This window comes from Protopterus annectens, chromosome 3.part0 (assembly GCF_019279795.1).
Source record: "Protopterus annectens isolate FY-2018-M chromosome 3.part0, PAN1.0, whole genome shotgun sequence".
Lineage (NCBI taxonomy): Eukaryota > Metazoa > Chordata > Ceratodontiformes > Protopteridae > Protopterus > Protopterus annectens.
The window spans coordinates 37,549,646-37,577,352 of NC_056731.1; the positions used below are offsets into that span (position 1 = coordinate 37,549,646).

General features: G+C 37.8%; 1 protein-coding gene across 3 annotated transcripts in view; it reads left to right on the forward strand.

The window, feature by feature from the left end:
• Positions 1-6,317: 6,317 nt before the first annotated feature.
• The window catches only part of LOC122796246 (nebulette-like), a 1,283,698-nt gene continuing 1,262,308 nt past the window's right edge, over positions 6,318-27,707 (forward strand). For all 3 annotated transcript variants that reach the window (XM_044064567.1, XM_044064568.1, XM_044064569.1), the window contains exons 1-2: positions 6,318-6,505; positions 6,592-6,663. In XM_044064567.1, the coding sequence (XP_043920502.1) occupies positions 6,446-6,505; positions 6,592-6,663 (132 nt within the window). In that variant the 5' untranslated portion in view covers positions 6,318-6,445. The remainder of the gene's footprint in view (positions 6,506-6,591; positions 6,664-27,707) is intronic.

Genomic DNA, 27,707 nt, shown 5'->3' on the forward strand with positions numbered 1-27,707 from the left:
CTTGGTAAAATCCTTGAAAAATTGGTCACAACCAATGCGCCACTTACCTTGACAAACACTTACTTTCTCATAAGCAGCATGGCTTTTGGGCAGGTAGAAGTTCCATGACTGCTATCTGGGCACTCACTGATGACATCTTTACTAACATAAATAAAGGTAACCTCAGTGGTGCAGTATTCATTGACTTTACCAGTGCCTTTGACCTGATCGACAACTCCATCCTATTATCCCAATTACAATATATCAGTGTAAGGTCTGAATCTTGCCAATGATTCAAAGATTTCCTGATCAGATTTCCACAGTTAAAATTCACCTACTTCAAGCTGGCCTTCTACAACTAAACAACTGCCTTTGTACCCCACAATTCAAATTATAAAAAAAAGTCATTGCTGTCTGGCACAAAGAAAAGATTGATTAAAGCCACTAGCCCTGTCCATATTAAACACCTGGACAACAACCTAATTGAATCTGCCACATCATTTATATATCTTGGCATTTGGCTTGACCAGTCCTTCAACATTCATTCATTCAGAAAGTGAGATGCAGATTTAATTATCAATTATTCTGGGCCCAAAAGATGTTTCATTTCCTATGACAACTAGTTAGAACAGCCTAAGGCAAAAGTATCCTACTTACGCAACTAGAATATGGCCTACCCCAATTTCTAATAAAATCTGCCATTTTATCACCAACCCCTAGGTGTGAACATCACTGCATCACACTGGACAAGGCAAATCAGCTTCCCATTCAAGGCAGGGCCAACATCCTCCTTTGCTCAGTTCTCCATTATGATTTTATTTAACAACAAAAACAAATGATCCTTTGTTCCATATGACTTTTTTGTTATGTTTTGGTTCCATTGCCATGATAGAGTTGTCTTCTAAAGGACTATAAACTATATCAGCATCAATTCCAGTGTATAATTTATACATCATCAGAAGGCAAGTTATTGTTCTATAGTTTTTAGGACATCTTGCAGGTCCGCTCTTAAGTAGGAGTATTGTTTTTCCTGTTATTAGCCAGGTTGGTGTCTGTTTGGGTTGCACTTATAAATAGTTCTTACTCATGGCTATACCTTTATGTAAAGGTATTAATACTTTTAGCTAGAAGTTAGGCACTGTATCTGGGCCTAGGGTTTTCTAATTATGAGCCTTTCTTAACTTTGTTTCAATGTCTCCTGCCGTTACTTTATCCTATTTCAAATCCTGCACATTTGAACTTCTTATTCTTTCCATTACTTCTTCTATCCATTAAGGGCAGGACACGTTGCAGCCTGCCTTAGGACCTCCACCCCTACCTCTCAACTCTCCCTGATTTTGACTGAAATTTTAGTTCTGTCCTTCTTAATCCCTACTAAAACATGTGACCTTTGGAGAAAAGGTGATGAATTACACAATAAATAATGTCAATAATTAGAATTGTATACTTCTTTTACTTCAAAAAATGTATATTAATTCACCTTCTCTCAGTCTATTGATGTCTCAAGTTATTAGTACTAAGGTATTGCTGATTGTTTATGATTGCTTATTGATTTGTCCCTGATTCTGCTGAAATTTGTCCTTGATTGGTTGAGAGTCATAGATAGGAAACAGGAGAAAAAGGGCAAGTTAGGTCACTGACCTACTGTGTAGAATTCACAAGAGTGTACTACACACATACGAACTGCAAGATATGCTATGGGAGATTTGGAGCTTATATAACATCAGGGGCAGACTGTGCTGTCAGCACAGCTCCAGCAGACAGCAAGCACTGTTAACATGTCCACCCCTGCTGTACTGTGAGATATTGTCAAAATAGTGGCAGCACTGTAACACACAGGTGTATGACCACATACCGGGGGCTGGGAAGAGTATGGATATAACTTGATACAACATTCCACTGGCATAGACAGCCACACACACACGCGCGCGCGCGCGCGCACACACACACACACACACGCACACACACGCGCACACACGCGCACACACACACACACACACACACACACACACACACACACACACACACACACACACACACACACTCTGATTCACATGTCACATGTGTCATCCACAGATGTACACAGCTTGTCATGGGTATGAAGGAATGGCAACAGACAGAAATGTTTCACACATCCAAGATAGAGGTGCTACTGCAGGACTTATGCTCACATAGCATACATAACTTCAGGAAGGGTAAATTAGTCAAGTCTTTTCATGATGAAGTGTGGGAATTACCAGTGCAGAACATCAATGCTTCTGATAGCCTTGATGGGATAGTATTACAGGTGCAATGTAGGATCACTGATATTTTACTACATACTAAGATCAGGGCATAGGAAGAAGTCAGAGACAGGTTGGTTATTGGGAGTATGCCATCATTACAGAAGCATTCCATAGAGGTGGGGGGAAAAAGCAAGCAAGAAACAGACTTCAGCTTAAACTTAAACTGATTAGTTACTACAATCAGCTTTCTACCAATATACACCCCCTTTGCTCTTCAGGGCAAAGAGAAAAAAAAGGATTTCTGCTTACATAGTTGATTTGATTCCTACTGCTTAAACATGCCCCCTTAGCTCTGTAGAAAGCTGATTGGTGCAGATTTTCTTCCTACAGGCAAATAAATACCCCCTCAGCAAAAAAAAAAAAAGAAAAAAAAAAAGATTGTTACCCAAACTGTTTTTCTGTATTGTCATTTTGGTACACAAAAAACTCAGGGACTCTTGATTATACCTTCTAACAGTTTGGATCCAGGTCAGCTGCCCCCTTTGCCCCTCATTTGCTACTCTTCTGCAGCTGTGAATGGTTACATCAGACAAACACAAATGCATACCTGTTGTCCAGGGAAGTTGGGGCTATAGTTGTAGCAATCTGCACCCCAGAGAATATATGTGTTCATATGCTATATAGATGATTGGCACTCAGTGGTCTGTGTACACATGATGGTTAGAGTTGCAACTGTGATCCTGCATTACCACAGGTATGTTATCTGTGTGCATTTCCTGGCTTATCTGGTAGGGGGCACACACAGAACATGCCTAATGTCAGCAGGCATCATTCACATGAGCTACAGCTTAATCCAGTGATACTGGCACTGTGACCAGCATTAATGCTAGAGGGCACAGTCACATCATCTACAGCAGAAATGACAGCGAAGAGGCAAGATGAATCTCTGACAACATCTGTGTTTAGTGCTGGATGTCCCATTCTTGTTATTCCCACCCAAGTAACACAGGTGTTACCACCATAGATGGCATCAGACAACTGCTCTGGCCTTAGATGAATGCACCCAGCACAGGTGAGAGGTTTTGAGATGTCTGTCAAAACCATGCCTCCTGGATATTTCTAGACCTGGGCAGCATGCTTGGTAATATTCACTGGATGTAAAGGGCAGCGATCCAGGCACAAATGGCCACTACTCACAAGTGACAGATGCTGAATATACTGTGTGGTCTGCCTGAGGAATTGCAATCACTTCAAGGATTATGAAAAATCCTGCAATGCATGCAAAAGGACGTGACTTCTAGAGGCCTGGAGTGCACACACCTGTTGAGGGAATTGGTGGTCCAGTTGTCAGCCACTGGTGCAGCCATTCAGATATAAGTAGCTATTCACCATGGCTTTGGTAGTGGACAGATTCATGTTGCATGCTCACATGCCAGGATTATGCAAAGGGCACAGCCCATTCATGAGATAGCTTCACTATTCACAATATCCATTGCTGCCTCTGTCTCTGGGTGCAGACATTGCAGTGTCAAGCCAGTCAAATCCCTGCAATTCAATGCCATCTTGCTTCCCTTTAGCCCTACTGCAAGCAACATCTATCACTGGCTCTTCACAAGGTCATGACTGACATTCTGCTGCCACACCATATGGGGGCCATAGTGTATATTATCCCAATGCAATACACCATCCTTAGGGCAGAATGCCTCCATCCTGATATTGCAGAGTCACATAGTGTACCCTACAAATGTTCAACTTATGGACGCATCACCCATCATTGAAAGATGTGAGTCCTGACTCCCTCAACCTCTCAGCTGTGGGCAAAGTTACCACATCCAATACTGATGACCCTTCCATATATGTCAGCATTGCTGCTGCTGCTGTCACTATGTCCTTGTCTGCTGGCCATCTATGTGACCTATGTGGGTAGGGCAATGTGTGCTGCAAAGCATGGCAAGATAATGCACTGTAATGTGCAGCCTAGATGTATTTTCACATGCATCACTTTTATTGTAAGTAGTCTTTTTCAAGGCCCATTATTATGGGCAAGACACCTAATCTTTGCCAGTGCCATAATGTATTGCACCCACCTATGCTTTGAATTGGGTACCATAAACTCCTCCATTGCTGCCATAGGTATGTCTGGCAGTACAGTGGTGATCCCCCCATTGTAATTGATGTCATGACACCATGTTATGTAGGATTATGTAGATCACATATATTTTGCTGCAGGTCCCTGGACCATGCTTCATTGCACCATCAGTTATATCCAAGAAGTGAAAGTGGGCTTTCAGATGTCTCAACATATGATCAGCAATGTTGCTGGTCTGTGACAGTGCAGTGTTATATGCCTTCTGTGCCATGATTGGTGAGCTGTGGATTGTGGTCATCAGCCACAGTTCCAAGATGCATCATACATCACCAGCAACCTACAATAATGGACACAATTTATGGGTGACCTGCTGTCCAGCATCATGGCACCAGCATGCTGAGGAGTCCGTGGGTGGCAATATGTGCACCTACCAACTAGATGACTCTGTGGAAAGTCACACTGGATGAAATGCTGGTATAGATTGCATTTATATTAGATGTGAAAATCAGAGGAACTGCCTGGATGGTGCACAGACACATTGTATATAACACTTTGTTCACCACCTAGTAGTTGATTGAGTGAAAGTTGTTCTAGTTAACATACCATATACTATATGGAACAGATGGCATCTTGACAATAATGTGAATGCAGTCAGTGGCCCATGGATGTCAGAGAAATGGGGACTGACACAGAATGCCGGAATAGGAGTGTTTCCCTGGAAAAAAAAAACATGCTCATTTCATGATAAAACATCAGGTCAAAGAAACAGTATAATTTGCTTGGTTGGCACTGCAAAACTCCTACTGTGTTTCCTGTTGGATGCTGAATGGTGCTTGTATCATGAATAATTAATGTTATAGAAATCTTTGTGGCTACTGAGATAGGTTATCCATGCATTCTCCTTGAATTCATCTGAGGGTGACATGTCTCCTAACTCCCGCATGGTGCCTCTGCCCATATAGTAGCAGCTGACAAAATCCTGATCATGGATGTTATGGTATGTTAGCTACTGGTGGACACATATGCAGTGGTGTAGGGGACAATGTATAACACTGTGAAAACTGGCTAGTGCTTATGCTGCTGTTTGCGTCATAATACAGCTGAAGCTCTCATACACCACAAAATCCTGTCTATCAGAAAAGATAATCACCACAGCCCATCATTAATTCTGTGTGTTACTGAATTACTATGCTGTGTCATTTGCATGGCTTTGATTGGCATGGTGACATTCATTTGCATGTTATTATGTGGTTATTAATATATGATACATACTGCATTGTTTCACCGATAGTGAGGTCATGATGTATGTGTCTGTGAATTACCCTATCCCTGCACATCACCACTGCACTATTTTGCATAAGCCTATGTACTGTTTACATTTGAATACCTCCAGGTATCTTTTAAATACTGCTGGGTGTTATTTGTGTGTTCATTAAATGTTAAAGTATGATTTGCATTAATATAATACATGACAGGCTGTTCAAATATTTCTCAACTCCATTTTGTCTCTCCGGCTCACATATTTGTCTCTTGAGACCTTCTGCCCAATAATTTTAAGTTCTTTTTCTGTCGCTAACTTTCCCTAGCTTAGTGTATTGTACTTGTTAATCACACGTGTTTTATACTAGAGTTCACCCTCATGCAATATTTCAGGGTTTATTTTCATATAGTATTATTTAGCTTTTGTATGACCTAGAATGATTATGTAACAAACATTATATGCAAATGGTTTGTGGACTTGTATTAAAACTTCTAATTGCATTTTGTATTTGGCATTTCTGAAACTAGTTTAAACCATTACAGTTATACAAATCGATCATTTAAAAGTGAAACAAAAAATAGAGACATAGCACTGGGTAAAGTGACTTGCAAGGTCATCTGTGATAATTTTTTTTTCTCCTGCATGATTAGTAAAAACAGGATGTTCAGATAAAGGCTGCTGAGTGACTTCTAAATTAGGAATGGCTCCTGATAAGGTTTAGTGCCTTGCACTATGCAAGACACCACAGAAGGAAATAGCAGAGAAAGCGAGAGAGAGAGAGAGAGAGAGACAGAGAGACCAAAGAGTGAGGGATTTTATAATATACAATCTCTAGAAATGACCTCTAAGTTTTAAATTCCTTTATTTATCTATTCTCCCAAAGCAACAAGCATGAGGCTGCACGTTGTTGAGGATTATACTGAAAATAGTGATGATGAAGATACAGAAAAGGTAAAACATCTGTCGCTGCTGTGCATTCTTATTTGTTTGTGCAAATCAAATGCTCAAGTTACATTTTCAATGTTTGGTTTCTGTAGGTGTTCAGCAAGCCTGTTATTGAAGACTTGACTTTGGAATTTGCCAGAAAATGCAGCGACATCATAAGTGATGTAAGTATTTTATACTTGTGATTCAGTTGCTCTTATTTAAAAAAAGTTACATTTCAATACTTGAACCAGCAGGTGAGTGGCCATGATATGGTAATCTATTGATTTATTTTGGGAGGACAGTTTGTAAGCGGTTCACTATTCAGGTACATGACTAAAATCGTTGATTTATGGGTTTACCTAGCTTTCAAAATAACCAGCCTTCCGCCAAGAGAATTATAATGTATGGTATGCAGTAAATAGCACAATGCATGTGGTTCATTTCAACAAAGAAGATTTTTTTCTTTCTTACATGCATATAACTGCTATTTTTTGCAGTCATATTTATTTTTGTAGTAGGTCGCTTTGTACTTTTCTTTTTAAAAGCACATTATATTGGTGTGTCATGCTAGAGACAATAAAAAGGCAGTAATGTTAAACATTTCTAAATTAAAATATAATTATTCTACACAAGTTTAAATGGTATCTTGACTTCAGAAACTCATAAGACTGGTTGTTTTAAACCTGTAAAGCAAAGAACACTTATTGAAGACTGTAGTATGAAGTTTCATTGGTTCGACAGTCACAGATTCCCATGATAAACTCAAAAGAGAGTATAACCTGTTTTCCAAATGATGTTAGGGTAGTTTCAAGAAGATAGTGCTCACAAAGACATTTGGTGGAATATTCCAGAAACACTGTTGCTGTCCATGCTGACAGCAGGAGAAACTAAAGGAAGTTATGGAGCTATGACAGTTTTCAATTTGTTATTCTGGACTGCAGGTGTAATAGTGGCAGAAGAATCATAGCTGGTTCTTGTTGCATAATACTGGCACAGATTTTGTTGTAAGATGGGTATGGTGGGGCAGATCTTAGAAGAAATGGGCAGGATTTTATCATCTTTATATGTGATCCAAATGTGCTTCCAAACAAATGGAGATACCAGATTTATACAAAAGAGCAAAAATGACTTTTGTATGTTATGCTTCAACAAATTCATTTTGCAATTCCAGGGAAATGTTAACATTTCTCTTGATTTTGGTAATTATTGTTTTGCCATGGTTATATGGAAATAGTGTTAATATATATATAACATTACAAACTGTCAAACAATCTAATTATCTGTATACCTCTCTTTTGGAAAAGCTGACAATTTGCTGAAATATATTCTTGAAATTCTGAGAGCTTGTTTTTTTTTTTATCACCTAATGAAATAATTATTTTATTTTATATAGTAGTTACTCTCCAAGACTGCCATAGTTTCAAAATTCTTTTGAGTTTCCCTGAGGTGCATCAATCTCTGACATGGTTATTTAAAATGGCAGCATGCTGTTCTCTTTTGATCGACAGTATTTTTGGGAACTGCTTTTGCTGAAGCATGACTTGAGCAGTCATGCTTTTTACGAACTTTTGTAGACCCATGTGTTTATCTCCGTCATCACCTCAGTTTTCATGGCACACTGCTCCTAATGCTGCATTACAATTTTATGCATGTGTCCTCAGAAAGGGTTAGTATTTTTTTAGTCGTCACTGAGCAGCTGGATTTTAAAAATGAAGCATAAATCAGTTGCTTTGAATGTTGCAGTAAGGCCCTGATTTTCATCTAGTCTGTTTGTAATTATTGCATAGAAAAACAAAAACAAAATGAAAATAAAATGTTTGTATGGCTAAATTAAGAGGTTGATTTTCTTGTTCTGTAGAAAACATACTAACTGGCACATTGAACATGATGTTAACTTGCATAATCTTTGTCTGGTAGGTCTTTGTTTCCTAACACAAGGGGATACTATTACTACTACTACTAATAATAATAATAATAATAATAATTTTTGTCTTAATTGTTCCAGCTTCTTTTATGCCTTCCTGATGAATTATCTCTCCCAGAGTAATTGGCTCACAGCTCATTGAAATGATCATTTTTTAAACATATTTTTCTGTTTATTAAAAAGAAATCTGTGATGGATGTAAAATGATTAGTGTGTACTTCATCTGTGTATGCAGACCTTTTGCTTTTTCTAGGGAATTCCACTGTTCAATGAAATTCAAAGTCTCGCTCAGGATTATAAAGTGTGCAAATGACACAGTGTCATACATGAAATACTAATGGCCCAGCTTTCTTATCAATAAGGGTATGGACTCCTTTTATTTCTCAGCACCTGCACATCAAAGTAACCGCACAGGATTTCTGGGTTTCTCTTTAACCTGATGTATATTGGCACTTACTAATGTGGGCAGCTACTCTGAAAAAACATATCTTTTTGTTAGTTTTTTCATAACTCCCTTTCACTTTAGTGTTATATAAAGGCTGTGACAATGAAATAACTACGTATCATATCTGCAGCAGAATGACTGAGTTTGTCTGAATACAATGCACTTATATACTGTAGAAAGTAAATCTTTGCACAGTGAGATAATTCACTAGGAAGACATAAAAGAGGCATGAACACTTATTAACACAAATTTTTTGTCATACCATTAAGTTAGTAAATAACCTATCAGAAGGGATAGGCTCTGAGATATTAATAGTTGCCTTCCTGTAGTACAGAATTTGATTACTTCAACCTTCATTTATCTACCTTGCTTTGAGGTACCTGGGAATCTGGGACTGGCTTTTTATTGTTTTCCTGGATTGAATGCCTAGTAACTACCTATAACCTGATAGCAGAAATGAAATTCCATGTATAGGCATTACATAGGTACAGGCACATATAAAATTCAATATATGTGCACACCTCCCTGGTTTGATCACTGAAGACCTACATGGTATATAACAGCAATAATATTTTTTTCTATAGAAACCAATAAGAACAGGAAATGTGATCTCATAAGCATACTTCTTCTTTTGCCTTTTCCCGGTTAGGGGTCACCACAATGGATCACATTGTCTGCTCATGATTGGCAGTAGAGTTTTACAGTGTTGAGTTGCCAGCCCAGTGCCCAACCTTCCACAGTAGGCACATACATGCACGCACTTACGGCTAAGGCCAATTTAGAGTGTCTAATCCACCAACAGCATCTCTTTGGAATGTGGGAGGAACTGGAGCACCCAGGGGAAACCCACATGACCACAGAGAGGACGTAAAAACTCCGTACAGAAGGAATCCCAGCCAAGGATCAAACCGGAGAACCTCTTGCTGTGAGGTGGCAGTGCTAACTGCTGCACCACAGCAGCCACCCTGATCTCATAAGCATACTAAAATCTAGAATTGCTCTAATGTAGGTTTAACAGCTAAGGCACTCCAAAGCATATGCATAGACGTGCTCAATTTAATTTTGTTTTTAACTTGGAAAAGGATGAAAGTGAACAGGTGAGCATGTTTTATGAAATCAGGCAGGTTATTTTCAAACATATGTAACACAGTCTCTAGATAATTTATCTTGTACGATGGTAGTAGAAGAGGCACTGCAGTCTGTTACATACATGCTGGATGTATTCAGTCAAGCCTTTCCAAAATAAGGTTGCAATATGTAAATAAGTAAGGGATGATATACTTAAGAAGTTGCTGGTTATACTGTATATTTTGATTTTTAAATTGCCAAGTAGCACTTTGGAAATCCTAATAGTTATTTTATAGGTAAATAAACAAAATTTTAATGATTTTTTGCAGTCCTAATGTATTTATAATGCAAATTATAGGAAGAACAACATAATAATGAAGTAAAAGCAAAGCATTCACAGTTTAAACAGTACTAGACAAAATCAAATTAAACCTTTAGATGTATTATGTACTACCACAATAACATTATTCACATTTATATTGCAGTATCAGTAGTTTAGTGAGCACACTTAGCTTTGATGCAAGACTCATCAGAATACTCTTGACTCTATCCCTAACGAGGACTTTGGGTTTATGTAACAAATGCTGCTGGTTCTATCCCTAACTAGGAGGTTGGGTTCATGTACCAAATGCTCTTGGTTCTATCCCTAAGTGAGGAGGTTGGGTTCATGTAACAAATGCTATTGGCTCTATCCCTAAGTGAGGAGTTTGGGGTCATGTAACAAATGCTCTTGGCTCTATCCCTAAGTGAGGAGGTTGGGTTCATGTAACAAATGCTCTTGGTTCTATCCCTAAGTGATGAGGCTGGGTTCATGTAACAAATGCTTTTGGCTCTATCCCTAAGTGAGGAGGCTGGGTTCATGTAACAAATGCTCTTGGCTCTATCCCTAAATGAGGAGGTAGAGTTCAAGTAAAAACAGTGCTAACACAGAAGATAAGCAAAAGGCATGGAGGTGTATTGTTGTTCAGATGGTATGCTAAACAGAGGGTCCTTTTTGTTCAAGTTGATAGCATTAGAAAGATATTAAGGATTCTGTAGCACATATTGACAAAAGTAGGGAAATTTCTGTCTGTCCTGAAAAAAAATAAAATTAAATGCTCCACATCAGTACAAATACCACTCTCAGGTCTTCCCTAAAAGCTGTTATGCGTACTAGGACTAATCAAGTGAACAAAATTAGGTAACTCAGTAAATAAACTGTAGACAGCTTTGAGGCATGACAACTGAATTTATATAATCATGTGATCTCATTTGTATGGTGGTTTCTCCTTGTAGAAATAATTACAGTTTTGCTTCAGCTGCATTAAAACAGAGGTATGGATGATGAACTGCTCATTCTTCCATTTTCTTTTCATTTTTTAGGTTTCATTAGCTACATTAGGAACAATAAATCAGATAGTGAATGCAAAGATAATTTCTGTTACAAATTTTGCACGTTTGTATTTTGAGAATAATTGGCTAATCTGCTAGTTCCTTTACAAACAAAATACAGTCAGATTAAGTTTACTGCGCATTATTTAACTGTCTAAAACTTAGACTTACTACATTAATGCGCTAAGTCATTTACCATGTAGAAGATAAAACTCTGCTTAATGGAGACAATCTAGTTTGCTGCACAAACCACAGAAGGAAATATAATGTTTGTTAGGGGGAACCTTCATACAAAAATCTTTCTCTAATACCAGCAATTGTCGTATATGGCAGTTCTCTTTTTCAGGTGACAGGTAAAGTTATAAAAATGAGTTATTTAAATACATTTGAGGTTTCACATCAATTTTTTTTCTGCTTCCATTCTGTTTCATTATTCAGGAGAACTTCAGGAGCTATACTCTACTTTGGTGGTATAAATGTCTTGTCTACATTGTGGATTATTCCAGTCTGAGTAGCCAGCCCAGAACAGAACCTTAGGTGTTCATTTAGAAAGATATTCCCAAGCAGGTGATACCCTGCTTTCTTATCATATGGAAGAAGGTGTGGAACTCTCTGCTGAAGTAAAGACCAGTGGTTAGTACCACTCATGTGATATTATATGACAATTGTGTAAAGTTATTAAAGGACTCTGTTTATACTTCATGCTCCAACACACACATGGTCCTATCAGAATAGTAAGATAGTCAAAAATATGTTATTCAGGGCAATGGATATGTGGTCACTACTTGATACTCCCCCAACAATGACACAGTAATGACATGCTAAGAAAGCAGATTTCCCCGATAAAGGGGATAAGGCATACTAAAGCTCAGCAGAATGGTGGAAAAAAACTGGCTCAGGAAAGGTTGAGATGCTTAAGATGGGGAAAGACCAAATTAAAAGATAAAATATAAAATGATTTTATTTTTCAATTTGGTTCTCTGATAGGTTAGCTTCTTTGTGGAGTATGCATGCCTTTGCATGTGTCTGTCTGGGATTATGGGTTTTGTCAATGATGCATTTTCCAGCTGCAAGTTGTAGGTAAGCTAGCCATACTCAGAACTATAGGTGTGTATGATAGGTGTGAATGAGTGTCCTTTTGTACCCTATGAGAGACTACCTGCTAATGCTGGATGAGTTTCTCTGTCTTGCACCTACTGAGTGTTGGGATAAGCTTTTGCTTCTCCATGACTTTGAACAAACAAACAAATGAAAGAAAAAGCTATACTGCAGAGAAATATGAAAGTAAAGTATACGTTTCTAAAGAGATTAAAATGTAGAAAATATAGAAATCTAACATTATGGATAGATCCCCTTCACTGGCTGCCTTAACTTAATACTCACACACTTTTTACACTCATGGGTCACCATTTTTCACTTGTGGATTTTTTTATCACTCATACTCTATGTATACATTGTAGCAATGATAATGCAATGCCATATTCACTATTATGTCTTCTAAACCAGTGACACAATGAAATACAAAACAAGTCAGAAGTACTAATGACTGAGCTAGACTTCACACTCTCTGGTATACATCAGTGATGCCATCAATGTGAAAAAGTTCAGGTATGATTTAGAACCCAGATACAAACTGACAAGTGTGTAAGCTTTATTTCAGTTTTTATGAGCATTTTGAATATTTGGTAAAGTTCATTTTTTTAAATCTTACAGCTTATTTCTGCCCACATCTATACAGTTCTCTCTTTGGCTGTCTGGATTTTTACATTCTCAAGAATGAAAATTCACCATCACCCCATTTGTTCATTGACAAGGCCTCTTTTATGTTGACTCACAAATTATTTTTTAACATGCTTGACTGGATATGTTCACTTGTCCCAACTCTACTTTTTACAGTCATTATTTAGTTTGGTAGAAGAGAGAGAAATGTTAACAAATCCAAATATCTCATTGTTAGCATCTTGTAGAGGGGGCACTGGCTTTCATCCAATTAGAAATCTGTAAGGATAGATAGATAGATAGATAGATAAATAAATAAATAAATAAATAAATACTCCTCAATAGGCTGTCTCATTTCCACACATTGTGAGAAATCTTTATCACATGGCTAGAATAACTGTTCACATGCAGAGGTGGCAGAGCTTTATATTGACCTAATGAAACAATGCATTTCATTTCAGAATTAGATTTATAAGGTCTACAAAGGTCAAAACAGGGAGCAAGCAAGCTTCCAGCACCCATGTAGTGGCTGTATCCCCACACCCCAAATATTCTAGTTACAATGACCCAAAATTACTTAGGTTAGGGATAAGGGGAAAACCTCCTTAGCCTTAGAGCTCCTCAGTTTTAGAGACAGTATTCTGACATTGTGTAACTAAATGGCATTCAGTTATACAGTTCTGGTGATCCTACTCTTCAACAAGCTTGACTTGGTCAAACTGTAGGCTCCATTATCTCCAAGGATCTGCTACTTAAAATTTATTTTGGCTAGTAGAAAACAGAGAGGCGAGAAATGATAGTGTAAGCTAGGGGAGATAAGATGGCAAAAGAATGTCTGGAAGAATCCATAAATGCGTAACAGTGACTAAGGGCGGAAGAATAATGAAGTTAAGTGACTGACAGATCATTGCACAGTGGTAGATTGAAGATCTAGTAACAAATAGGCATCCACCTAGTGATAGGGTAAGCAGTCATGCTCTTGTGTTACTGGGTGCAGGATTAAGCCAAGTACATTCCCTAACCACTTTTTGCAGCATTTCGAAGGGGGGGACAAAGTTGAAACACGGAGGGCGTACATCATTTAGGACTGAAATACTCCTTTTCACAGAGCTGGATTGGTTCAGAAAAAAGTAATAAAATAAAAGGATACTATTAATATCTTCTACTTTTATCTGTGTTGTGTTCATATATTCTCCTTATCTAAAGTTTATCCAGTTTAAGCTAGCTGCCAAACATGACTCATGGCTCTACACGGAAAATACCAAAATTGAGACCACTGTAAATGAAACCAAAAATGAATAAAATAACTACAGAAAAAAACTAAATCCTCAAAAATGAATAAAACACTCTTAGTTCAGGGCACACACTGCAGGAATTAAACACTCATCCCTCACTGCGTCAGCAGTACTTAATCTGTAAAAAAACACAAATCGAATTCATGCAAATAATTTTAATGGGAGTGCTGTGAAATTTGCATATAATAAAGCACAACAGGCCATTTAACAGTGAATTAATCAGTGACCTAGATTAATCCAAATCATATCCAAAACCCAACTAAAACCAGCTTAGCACAATGTGCAAACCAGGGCCCATTTATGTAAACAGGATTTTGGCATTTTCGTTGACTGTTTCAAACTTTGCAAAAAAGAATCTTGACTAAACACCTTACTCCCACTTAAAATCTTAGATCATTTTTATTTGTATGTTTGTTTGTTTATCCTTTCATATGTTGCCTTGTGAGGGCTAAGCAATTAATCATATGCTTTTTGTGGTGGAACATTAAGAATGAAAGAAAAAGTAGGATGGTGAAATGATAAGAAAAGGAACTAAACAGTGAAGGCCATACCTCTCAACTGTCCCTGAATTTCAGAGACATCCCTGATTTTGACTCATATTTTAGGTCTCTCCCTCTTAATCCCTTTTGAAACTAGTGACTGTTGGAAAAAACATTTTGAATTGCACTTATTAAATAATTATAGTAATTATAACTATAGACTTCTTTTAGTTCAGAAATGGATATTAACTCACATTCTTTTATTCTTTGAATATCTCATGTTAATAGTTCTAATATTTTAAAAGTGTTCCTGATTGTCCCTGATTATTTCTCAATTTGTCTCTGATTCCTTTGAGATGCATCCCTGATTGGTTGAGAGCTATGGTGGAAGGTTAGTGATTGGAGGGGGGTGGAGTGTCAGTGAGAAAGTGAAAGTTTGCGAGTTAATGAGATTTTTTTGAGGTAAGATAGAGTAGGTGAGTTAAAAAGTGGAGTGTGTTAGAGAAGTACAGGAGAAGACATTATCAGGTGTACAGGAAAAGCACAGTCAGCTTTGATTTACATGCGATGTTGGTGTTCAGTTCTAGGGGACATGTATTATTATCAAATCTTGGAAGAAAAAAAAAGCATAAGAAACCAATGTTCAGTGAGGATGACAAGTTGAGGGAAATGTTTTCATGCCAACGCACTACTGTCATTTAAAAAACACCAAATCTAAAGAATCTTTTAGTCAGAAACACACTTAGACGAGAACAGGACATAGACCAATATGGCATAAACCTTTTAACCATATTAATATTGACTGAGAAACTGCCCTCACCAAAGATGGCTCCTTAATTTAGAGAAAAAGTAGTTCGTTTTAACAATTAGTGGCTTACTTAGTGCCTGCCAAGGGGGCAATTCATTGTGTATCCACAAGCAGGGAGCTATCCTGAACATGAAATGTAACACACCCCCTGGTGCCTTTGTTAAAAATGAAGATTGTTCTCTCTCATAATGAAAGTTTAAATAAGGTATTCATTTCAGAGAATTTCCTGATGCTGAAGAGTGTGGCTGATCATCCAATAGGATGTGAGAAATAAATCAGTCAAGGACCAATGACATTCTAATAGAGAAGATATCTGGTAGCCAGAGCTGGATCTTGCACAAGGTTCCCTTGGCAGCTGCCTAGGGCCTGGTGCTATCTGATAGGCCCCATCAATACTTCCTTCCCATGTCATACATTCAGCATCAAGAAAAATTTTTCTGTACAAATTACAGATACACAGTCATGATTATGAAGTATGTTATATGACTGTGCACCAGCATGGCACTGAATATATATAAGAAATACTGTGTTCAGCAGTCACCTAAAATTCTGTAAGCATGTGTTTTGACCTTGGTCTTTCCATAGGTGGAGGCAAACAGTAAATAGCATGTTCAATTTTTTTAAAACCTGAAATTAAAAAAAAAGAAATAATTAACCATTTCCAAACCTGTTCACTTCAGACTGGCAGCAGTGGCACTGATGAGATAAAGTATCCTGTCCCAGTACAGAAAAGTTTGCAACTGTGAATCTAATCCATTGTTGCAGAGTGAGTACTAATGCTGTGCAGTCTGAAGAGGTAATTCACTCAAACTGCCTGAGTTATAATGATTGAAGACAGAAGGATAAAAGACATTGGAATCATAACTATCATCGATCTAGTATTTTCCAGAAATCTTGAATTTCATTTTAAAATAACAAGGTGGTGCAAAAATCCAAATGGCCCCTTTACATCATCAGTTTTGTCTGATGTTGGATGTGTTGCCATCATTAAAATCATGACTGCAAGTCCCTGGCGAATTGCAAGGTTATCCATAAGGGAAAAAAACTTTCAGTTGCTTCACTTGCCCTGCTTGGCTATATAAAGAAGAGGTATATATGCAAAGGATTTAAATCAAATATGTACATGATAATATATCTGAACTTAAAATTAAAGGATTGACATTCCATTATTAGTATCATTAGTTATTTCTGGCAGTCTCTTCTGTTTAAATGCAAAGTTATTTGAATAGTTCCAGTGCTTGTGTCTTTAGGGACAAAGCTGTAACATATATTATTGTCATTACATATGCAGCATCCATAAAGCAGGTTTGCAGTTTAGAAGTTGTCTACCTGTGAAGTGCACACAGCTAATTTGTGTTTGACTCTGCTAGTTAATTCAGTGTGCTTCAAAGACTATATGATAAGTCTGTGACTTTTCAAGTTGTTTTAACTTACATGTTGCGATGTATTTACCCTGACTAAGGAAGGCGCAGAGGTGCAGTGGTCGCATTGTTGCCTCCCAGCAAGAGGTTCTCTGGTTTGATTCTCGACTGGAGTGCCTTCTGTGCACAATCTGCATGCCCTCCGTGTGGGTTGTCTCCAGGTACTCCGGTTTCCTCCCACATTGCAAAGACATATGTCTGGAGCATATAAAATGTATATGTAACATGTTTATATTACTAGTATTTAAAGTCAAATAATGTGAAAGACAGAGTGATTCATTATTTGTTTACCACACATGCATTTGACTGTGTCACACACAAATATATGTGGCAACATGGTCCATGATGAATTATTAACATTTCAAATTCACAGCATTTATTGAACTCATTTCTCTGTGGACGTGTTCTGCTGACTGCATTCTGTTCTTTCTTTTGCTGTCCCTTACAGTTTTCTCTCTCAAATATTATGGCATGACTGGACTGAAAGTGATGTAAAAAGTAACGATAATTGTATAATGAGTCAGCACACATGGATATGGCCTTTGCTGCTGTACATTGTCACATACGGTCATAAGATTTATCAAGAATTCTTTTTTTTTCAATTTCAGCATTATACCCTGGCTTTTTATAAGTGATCAAGTTGATTATAACTAAACATGGCCATCTGTTGCTGAAAAGATAGATGCTGTATGTGGGTTTACCTATAGTTTAAATGCTAGATGTCTTGTATTAGTATCTCTGAACATATCCTGCACATCCAGCTCTTGGAGCAATATGCAGTGTAGAATGCTTTGCATTAACATAAAAATGCCCCCACTTTATAGGTTCATAGGTAGGTACTAGGCTTTCTGCCCGAGGGCATTTATAAGCCTAGCCAGAGTGTGTCGGCTTTCGCCACCCCATTGATTAATTAACTGATCCTCTGTCAAGAAGATCCAATGAAGTGATCCCAGGGGTGTATTTTCTGTTACCCATCCACTCGTCAAGGTTTTTCTTGATGAGTGTTAGTGAGGGCCTCTGCCTGATGTAGTTTGCAATTTTGTTCCAAAGCAAGGGGAGTCTCTGTGAAAGGAATCTATCCCTCCAGCATGTTCTATTTATTGTTGTAGTGAGGTTTAGCTCACTAGAGCGGGTGGCTCGCAGTGACTTGGATTTCTTTAGGTGGAGCATGTCCATCAATTCTCAGTTGGACATGGCTTTGTAAGTCAGGCAGAGATCACCTCTGAGTAAGTGATATGCCACTGAGTACAGCCAGAGTTTTTAAAGTCGGGCTGCATAGGACATATGTTTGAGGCCAGTAATCCTCTTGGTGAGGTACATTTGTAGTCTTTCCAGCTGTTGGAAGTGTCTTGTGAGGTACATCCCAAATGGGGCATTGTACTCTATGATGGGTCTAATGAGTGACAAGTAGAGGGGCACTATAACCTCTTTATTTCTAGATGTGAACCCTTTAGTGATTAGATGGACCATGTAGAAGGATTTCCTAACTACTTTGGCAATATGATTGTCAAAGGACAGATTACTATCTACCTGGGTCCCCAGATCTCTTATTACCTCTTCTGTATTAAGGGGGCTGCCACCTATGTGGTAATTCATGGGTGTTTTCTTTTTTCCAAATGGGATGACTATGCATTTTTTGGCATTTAGCTTGAGGCCATGACTTTGACACCAGGTGTCTGTCTCAGTAAGGCCCTTTTGGAAGATGTCCGAGCCAGCCGGAGAGACAATTATGGCTCCCAGTTTGCAGTCATCGGCAGACTTGGTTAGCCATAGTCCTCCTGTGTTTGCCTGTACTTCTGAGAAGTATATGCCAAACAGTAGGGGTCCCAGGACTGAGTCTTGCGGGACACCACTTGTGACTGGTTTAGAGTCAGACCTGGAGCCCACTATTCTTACCGTGTGAGTTCTGTCTGTAAGCCAGTTGGCAACCCATCTCGTGATGTAGGGGTTTATGTTCAGGCTGGTGAGGTTTTCTGTAATTCCTGAGTGTGGGGAATAGTGTTGAAAGCCTTGGCAAGGTCAAGGTAGGCTGTGTGAACCACCTTTCCCTTGTCTATGGCCTTGGTGACTGTTTAGAAGAAGTAACCAGATTTAGTAGGCATGATCAGCCCTTAACAAAGCCGAACTGGGTTGGGTCAAGTGTTTGGAGGTTCCCAATGTCTTTGTTAATGAGGTCCATGATGATGCGCTCCATAGCCTTGCAGACCAGACTATTCAGGCTTATGGGGTGATAGTTACCAGGGTCAGTTGTGGCCTCTCCTTTGTGGAGAGGAATAATTGTTGCTGTACGCCATTCTATGGGCACGTAGCCTGTGGAGAGGCTGAGGTTGAACAGCGTGTTTAGGTGGGGGGTTAGTTCATTTTGTAGTTCGTGCAAGACGCAGCCTGGGACACCATCTGGTCCCACTGATGCTGTGTTTTTGGCTTTTGAAAGGGCTGTTTTCACCTGTGCGTCTGTGATTTTTGGGACACTACACTTTTCCGGTATTGTTGTGGGCCCTTTTGGAGGTGAGAGGGGGTGAAGTTTGCACTGAATCTATGTTCATGTCTTCTGTCAAATCCCCATAAGTACAGAATTGTGGGACATACCAAATGTAGAGATGAAGTAATGATGAACAACTTGGCCTTCCCAATCTAGCCCGTATTTGACTTATAATGGATAGGTGGACACAGGCAGCAGAGATGCTCCATCATATCAAAAACATGTTAATAAAAACATCCGTTGTTCTCTAATAGTTGTCACTTATCCATTCATGATGAAATAGAAATAGCTAGAGGAAACACTGTTTAATTACACAAGGCCTGAGGCCAGTAAATGTAAGGGTGGTGACAACTGTCATTTATTGTGTAAGATTCCCAACTGTTGTGATATTTGCGACATACATATTTCATGACTGCTGTACTGGCTCAGTGACAAACTTGCACAACTATTGACACAATTTTGGGTGACTTACTAGCATGTTAGTGACACCATATAGATACCAGCAAAAAAGCTGCAGTGATCTATTTGTGTTCCAAGCTGTCAGTGGACAAATGTCTGTAGGATGAAGCAGTATAACCATTCAGCACTGTTATTACCACATATAACTGCATTTACAGAAATAGAAAAAATTAAGGGAACTTTTCTGGGGTGGTTGTAACATGAAAATTATACCCTGCTACTAAGAAAGCATATAAAAACATATTTTCTGTAATTTTGTTGGCTTCTGTCTTTCTCTCTCTCTCTTTCTTTCTCCTTCACTTATACTTTTTCATTCTGTTTAGTTTGGAAGCCCACCATCAGAGTGAAAAGGAGTGTGATAGGTAATAGTTAAGGACTGTTTTCTTTCAGAGATCAATAACCGGAAAAATAAATTCCCTGGGCAGATCAGGACTTCATTGCTCACCTAAATTGTCCATTGTTAACTGGATAATCCCCTTTCTGTTATCTTAAGGGTGGCACTATGGCTGTGCCATGAATTCAAAATTCAATCTCTTTATTTTTTACACTGCTTCTTCAGGAAGGCATTTCCAAATATCTGCCACCCTTTCTGAGAAATATTTATCATGTTTTCCCAGAGCCACAGACCTTATATCTTGAAACCTTGTTTTACCTTTCTCATATATGTTTTTGTTATTATACAATGCCCACTTTACCTTTATATTGCCTGTTTGCTATCCTACTCACTTAGGTTGTATTAGTTTCCTTGAAGCAGGTGCACGTTATCTGTCACTGATCAGACACATTTTTAATGAACATGAATTTCAGTGACTTTTTAATGAAAGTGAGTTTCAAGAGAAGATAACTTTACTGTTGCTCATGTTAAGTTGTTAAGTCTTTTGTTTAGCAAATGGCCATCTGTATTTGTGCTATACCATCTGAAATATATATTTTAAAATAACTGCAGATCTCTCCAACCATTGTGAAAGTAAAGAACAAACATTATGCACACGTACAGGTCTGAACAGTGTTTATGGTAATTTGGGGATTGATAGCCAAGTAATGGGACAGTACAATAGCTAAGGGGGACCTGGCCCATTACCCTACCTAAGGCCTGATTTGACCATGATCTGGCTCTGCTGATGGCTTACCCTGGTCCATTCTTATAGACTGAATTAGTAGATGTCAGCTTGTTAGTAATGGTAGTGAAACCATTATGGACTTTGTGTTGCTAATTAGAGAGACATCAATTTTTAATTTTGATGAATTCCTTTACTCAGATAGCAACAGCTGATTCACACTCTCTACATGCAAAACTCGTATTGTCTACTATACATGAAATAGTGCATGTATGTACCCAGCCAGATAACCAATGCATTCATACTGCTGTTGAGAAACCCTTTTAAGTCATAGATTTCATATGATTTTGGGCCATATTGAGATACTTCATTCAAATCTGTGGAGGAATCTACCTTAATCGTGATCGATTTTCACCTAATTTTCTATTCAGTTGTAATTAAAATACTCTATGGCAGGATACTTATGGCATTAAATGTGCCATTTCAAGACCCACAATATTCGTACTAAATCATCTTTTCGATTTTGTAGCTGGATGAGTCTATATACTATCAATTTGTTTGCAGCTGAATCTTGGTTTTGCCCATACATTGCAGTTGTAAATAATTTCCTTTCTTGCTGTAGTTTTGACAGGCACAGCCAAATGCAAAAAAAGAAGGGATACAGCTGTAATATATCAGCATTCCTTAACTTGGAAAATTTCCCCTCCAGTTATTTCATACTTCCAGATGGGGACTCATTGCTTATCTTGGTGAAAGCAAATACAATGAAAATCGTTACCTTTGCTTGCATATATATTTCCTCAGACTCTCCAAGGAATTCTTCAGAGGATGCACTCCTTTAACTTACAGACAAGATAAAAGTTGTGAACAGAAAGCTATTCACGGGTGATGGAGCCTAGATGGCCAAATGTGAGCAGTGAATTTTGAGAGCTCCATAAACTAGTATAATAATATAGGAAAATTTTATTATTTTCAAGTTCAAAATGTCAGAAATCTATAGATAAACTAAGAAATCCAAAATTGTTCCTGTCAAGTAACTTGGAGATATATTGAGTCACTGAATATGAACAACTCAAGGCATTCTCATCTAGATGCTGCTTTGAAAAACAAACTGCAATTGATGACATCTACCTTACAGGAACGATCTTTGAAGATGGATGGCTTTAAAAATGACGTAGAAAACCTCAAATTAAATTTTCAAAAACAGACTGGTACTCTTAAGGAACTATTACAGCAACACCATACAAAAATAACACATACAGAGACTTCTCTAAATGAAATTGAAGGGAGACTCAAAGAGGAAGAATTCCAAAAAGAAGTTCTGCTTAAACAGAATACATGGCTGCTTAACAAAATAAATGACTTAGAAAACAGGGAAAGGAGAAACAACATAAGGATTTTGGTCTGCCTGAAAACAGTAAAGGAGAAGATATTATTTCATTCTTAGCAATCTGGATTCCTGAATTTTTAGACTTGAAAGAGGGACTTTCATTTGGAATTGAAAATGGTGCATAAAGCACTGAGAAAACCTGCTTCTAACTCAACAAATACTTCACCTAGATCCATAGTTATAACATTTGTTTCATTTCTGGACAAGGAACTAATATTAAAATCTGCTAAGAGAAAATCACCCTTAAAATACAATCAAAGCCTGATAAAATTTGACAATGATTATTCTTCTAGAATACTAGAACAAATGAAAAAAGTCTGGCCAATAATAAAACTGTTGAAACAAAACAACATTAAAGCACAGCTAGCCTTTCCAGCCAAGATAAAAATACTTTTTGCCAATGAGATGAGAACCTTTAATGACTTAAAAGAAGCTACTATATTCATCAAAAACAACAAAATAGTGTCTATCACAGAAGAAATGGAATGGATGGCCCCTAACTCTTAAAAGAATAAAAGAAACAAATCCTTTGACTGATGCTAGAAAGACGAAACAAAAAACTGATTCCAAGATAGCTGTCCCAAAAAAATAACTTTTACAACTACATCTCTCAAAGTATCAACTGACATAGTACATCACTTGTTATCTGTTTTTATTTAAAAAAGGACGGCTTCTTAAACAACTGAGGAACAGTAATGATTTATTCAGAATATTCAAAGAGTCCAGTAATTCTTCACAAACAAAGGTAGGTCAAGATGGGTTACTATTTACATTATATATAAGCCAAATAAAGCAACATATAACACTTGAACTCAATGAATACTTACCCTGTTAATTTTTCATTGTTTTTACTTATAATAATTTAAGTAATTAATTAACTAATTCAACAAGGTACCATTCATCAGAGTTCAGACTCAAATGTAACAAATTAACATCATATGAAATAGCAGTAACAGTTGAGTGTTTTGAAAAAAAAATTGCTGTCATGGAGACTAATGCCTTCTTCAGTTAAAGCATGATTTAGAAATGTCATGTATATCCTGGTTAAATAATAGTAGCAAGCTGTTAGTACAAATGTCATCATTATTCTGTCTAAATATAGTTAATAGCAATTATGGCAGGTATCACAGCTACGAGTGCTGTTTGATCAATCCTGATATGGTGTGCATGGATCCAGCTGTGTCTGGCAGCTAGTACAAATGTCATTATTTTTCTGCCTAAACATAGTTAATATCAGTTATGGCAGGTACCATAGCTTTGAGTGCTGTCTGATCAATTCTGATATGGTGTGCGTGGATGCACCCATGTCTGGCAGCTAGTACCAATGTCATTATTATTCTGTCTAAACACAGTTAATATAAATTGTGGCAGGCATCATAGCTTTGAGTGCTGTTTGATTAAGCCTGACATGGTGTGTGTGGATGCAGCTGTGTCTGGTAGCTGTTGTATGTTCCCGTTTTCATCTCCAGGAAGCCGTGGGTTGTGGCTTGTGATCGAGGTTTACCGATGCTTGTGTATTAATAAGAGACATTTGGTGTTTTAGCCTGGATCCATCTTGACCACACATAATACTTAAACTGTTACCAAGGTAACTAATGTTTTATACATAACATCAAACTGACAAAGTTGTTCAAGGGAAACAATAGAAGCCTGAACTAGGAATGTCACAGAATGTAACAATCACATTCTGAACAAATAGTATTAAATTGACAATAATCACTCAGTTTAACCTTTGCTGATTATACAAAATAGAATGTTGCCATTTAAATCTAAAAACGTTCAGTATATGCCATAAAATGACAATTTATGAATATGGAAAGGGAACTTGTAATATTAATCACAGTAAGTGAATTTGTTATTTTTAACCTATAATTTCAATCATTTTATAATAAGAAGTGACAGATATGAAAATCCTTATCTGTAGGAAATGGGGGAAGAGGGATGCATTGATAATTAAAATATACTAACTTTCATCAATGTTCACATAAAACAAACTTGATGCTTTAAGTAAGTTAGCAACAAACAAAGTGATTACTTAAATGCTGGTAAACAATGAAATATAACTTCTGATATATCCAGTAAAATACATTGTATTATAAACATTTGGTAAAAATATTATTACCATCTATTTATATTAAGTAATACGTGTTGAACAACTTCATCAATAAGGGTGAATGTGTTAAATAACTGTGTGCTATAATCTTTTATTGAGGTTTTATATATGGTACATCCTACTTTACTATGATTGAATTGCTTGTCATCTATCTTTCATGTAAATATTAATTGCTTATACAATAAGTAGACATTTATATTGTATTATAATTCTGTCTAATCTATAATAGTACTATATCTGTTCAAAATAATGTAAATATTGCTTATTCCTATTACAAATATTCTCCATATGATATGATATTCTCCATATGACAACAGATCCTGGGAACTATCGTCCCATTAGCCTGACAAGTCTGATATGCAAAGCTATCGAAAGCATCATCATGGACCTAGTAAACAAAGATATAGGGAACCTCCAAACTCTGGAACCCATACAGTTTGGTTTTGTGAAGGGTAGATCATGCCTGCTCAACCTGGTCGACTTCTTTGAGTCAGTCATCAGAGCTGTGGATGAAGGCAAGGTGGTTCATACAGCCTACCTTGATCTGGCCAAGACCTTTGATACCATTCCCCACTCAGGAATCATAGAAAAACTCACTAAGCTAGGCATCAACCCCTATATCACTAGGTGGGTTGCAAATTGGCTCAAAGATAGAACCCACAGTGTGAAAGTAGCTGACTCCAGGTCAGACTGTCGACCAGTATGAGTGGAGTCCCACAGGGTTTGATCCTGGGACCTCTCCTGTTTGGTATCTACTTCTCTGATGTTCAGGCCAACATGAAGGGACTGTGGCTGACAAAGTTCACAGGCGATTGCAAGTTGGGAGCTATAATTAACTCCCCAAGTGATGTTGACATCCTACAGAAAGACCTCACTGACACCAATGACTGGTGTCAGAACCACAGCTTTTAGCTCAATGCCAAAAAATGTGTCGTCATCCTCTTTGGGAAAAACCCAGTTCCCATGAATTACCACATCGATGACAGTCCACTGAACACAGAAGGCATCATAAGAGATCTGCGAACACAGGTTGACAGCAACCTCTCTTTTGACCACCACATTGCCACTGTGGTCAGAAAGTCCTTCTGTGTGGCACATCTCATTACTAAGGGTTTTGCATCCAGGAAGAAAGAGGTCATTGTCTCCCTCTACTCTTCCCTCATTAGGCCAATCATTGAGTACAATGCCCCATTTGGCATGTACCTCACTAGACAAGTGCAACAACTGGAGAGGCCAAAAAAGTACCTCACAAAGAGGATCTTAGGCCTTAAACACTTGTCCTATATGGACAGACTCAAAAAACTCCAACTATTCTCTGTCTCATATCACCTACTAGAGGTGATCTCTGCTTGACTTACAAAGCAATGTCTGACCCAGCTCTGTTACAAATGCTACATCTAAAGAAATCCCAATCCCTCCCCACTACATGCTCCAGAGACCTCAGCCTCATTACCACAATCAACAGAACAAGCTGGAGGGACAGGTTTATAACCCAGAGACTGCCGATGCTATGGAATAAACTTCCCATACGTGTTAAGCAGAGCACCTCACTGGCCCTATTCAAGAGAAATCTTGATGGGTGGATGGGAAATAGAAAATTAACTTGAATTGCTTACTACTAGAATTTATTATTTGTGATACAGAAATTACTTAAGGCCAAGCATTCAGTTTTTTTCTGGCAACAGATTAGTGGTTGGGTTTATGGGTAATACATTCAGTAAGCATTTCTTGACCTTCATTTGCTGTTACTAGAAGTCACATAGAAACAGTCTGAACCCCTTTCTTATATGTGGAGGCTTTAAATTAAGTAGCTCAGTAACTGCCACTGTTTGAACGTCATCAAATAGAAATCTGAAAATCACCATTCATGTAGGTAGACAGGGAAAAAATACATACATACATACAGTCTGTCTGTCTATCTATCTACACACACATACACACAGTAGGGGGCATCATACAGAAGGAATGCACTTTTCTAACATGATGAATGAAGACTTGAGGGAAACAGGTTCAAAAACACAAGTTTTTTTTTTTTTTTAATGTTAAGGTACAACTTCTTTCGGTTCATTTTGAAAAGCTATCCATTTTTTTCAGGAACAGTAATATATCAAAATCAGTTCAGGATTCTAACCAATAACATAGAGCAGAACTTAGGTGACAGTATGAAAGCTACAAATGACCTTCTTGTACCATTTCTTAAGACTGCTTCTTGGCCTTTACTTCCTGTTTTGTTGTTTGTTAGAGACAATCTCAAGCAAAACCTTTTCCACCATTCAGGGCCATCTAACACATTACTGATTAGAAAATAACTTCCAGATAAATGATGTACTTTCTAGGAGAAAGAAAGAAACCACCTAAAAGAGCTTGGTAATTAAAAATCAGCTTTGGAAAGTCCCAGCTACATGCCTGGACTGTAGGACAACTATTATAATGTTTTTGCAACATCTTTTTGTGATACCAGATATTTTTGGAATTTTAAATGCTGAATATGTGGCAGTTGGGGCTACACTTTATAAAAAAATCTTGTCACTATACTTGGTACAGACCTGTATCTGGCATATAAGGCATTTTCTGACTCAGTATTGATGGATTTACTGCATATCAGCAAGCCATATCACATCAGAAATACTCACTCTAGGGATCTAAACCTCTTCTGCAGCAGCAACAGAATGGTTTGAAGGGACAGGTGTATCTGAAAGAGGATGCAGCTGCTCTGGGACAGATTCTACATACACATAAAACAAAGCTCGTCCCTGTCCGTATTCAAGCACAACTTGGATCTATGGATGGGAAACAAAAGAATTACTTAAGGGTTACCCCCATGTACTACTAATGGACAGGGGCAGTTCCTAAATAGTTTATTCCATATATGGATCCCCTCAAATTATCTATGATATGATCCCAGTTATTCTCACTAAGGATAATATATAATTATCGCTCATGGGATTGGATAGTGCCAAACAGGCTAGGTTAATTCAAGCACCGAAACGTAAACTGACTAAGCTTAAAAAGGCCCAACAGGGCAGCTATCCTTGTACTTACCTATGAACTTGTGAACTAAACACAGTGAAAAATAGATGTAATTTTCTTACTGAAAATTTGCCTTCCAAAAATATTTTTAGAAATATTTTGTGATATTCAGGTAGAAGAAACAAAGAGATTTCCTCAGCCTTAGTTAGAGATTTCCTCAGCTG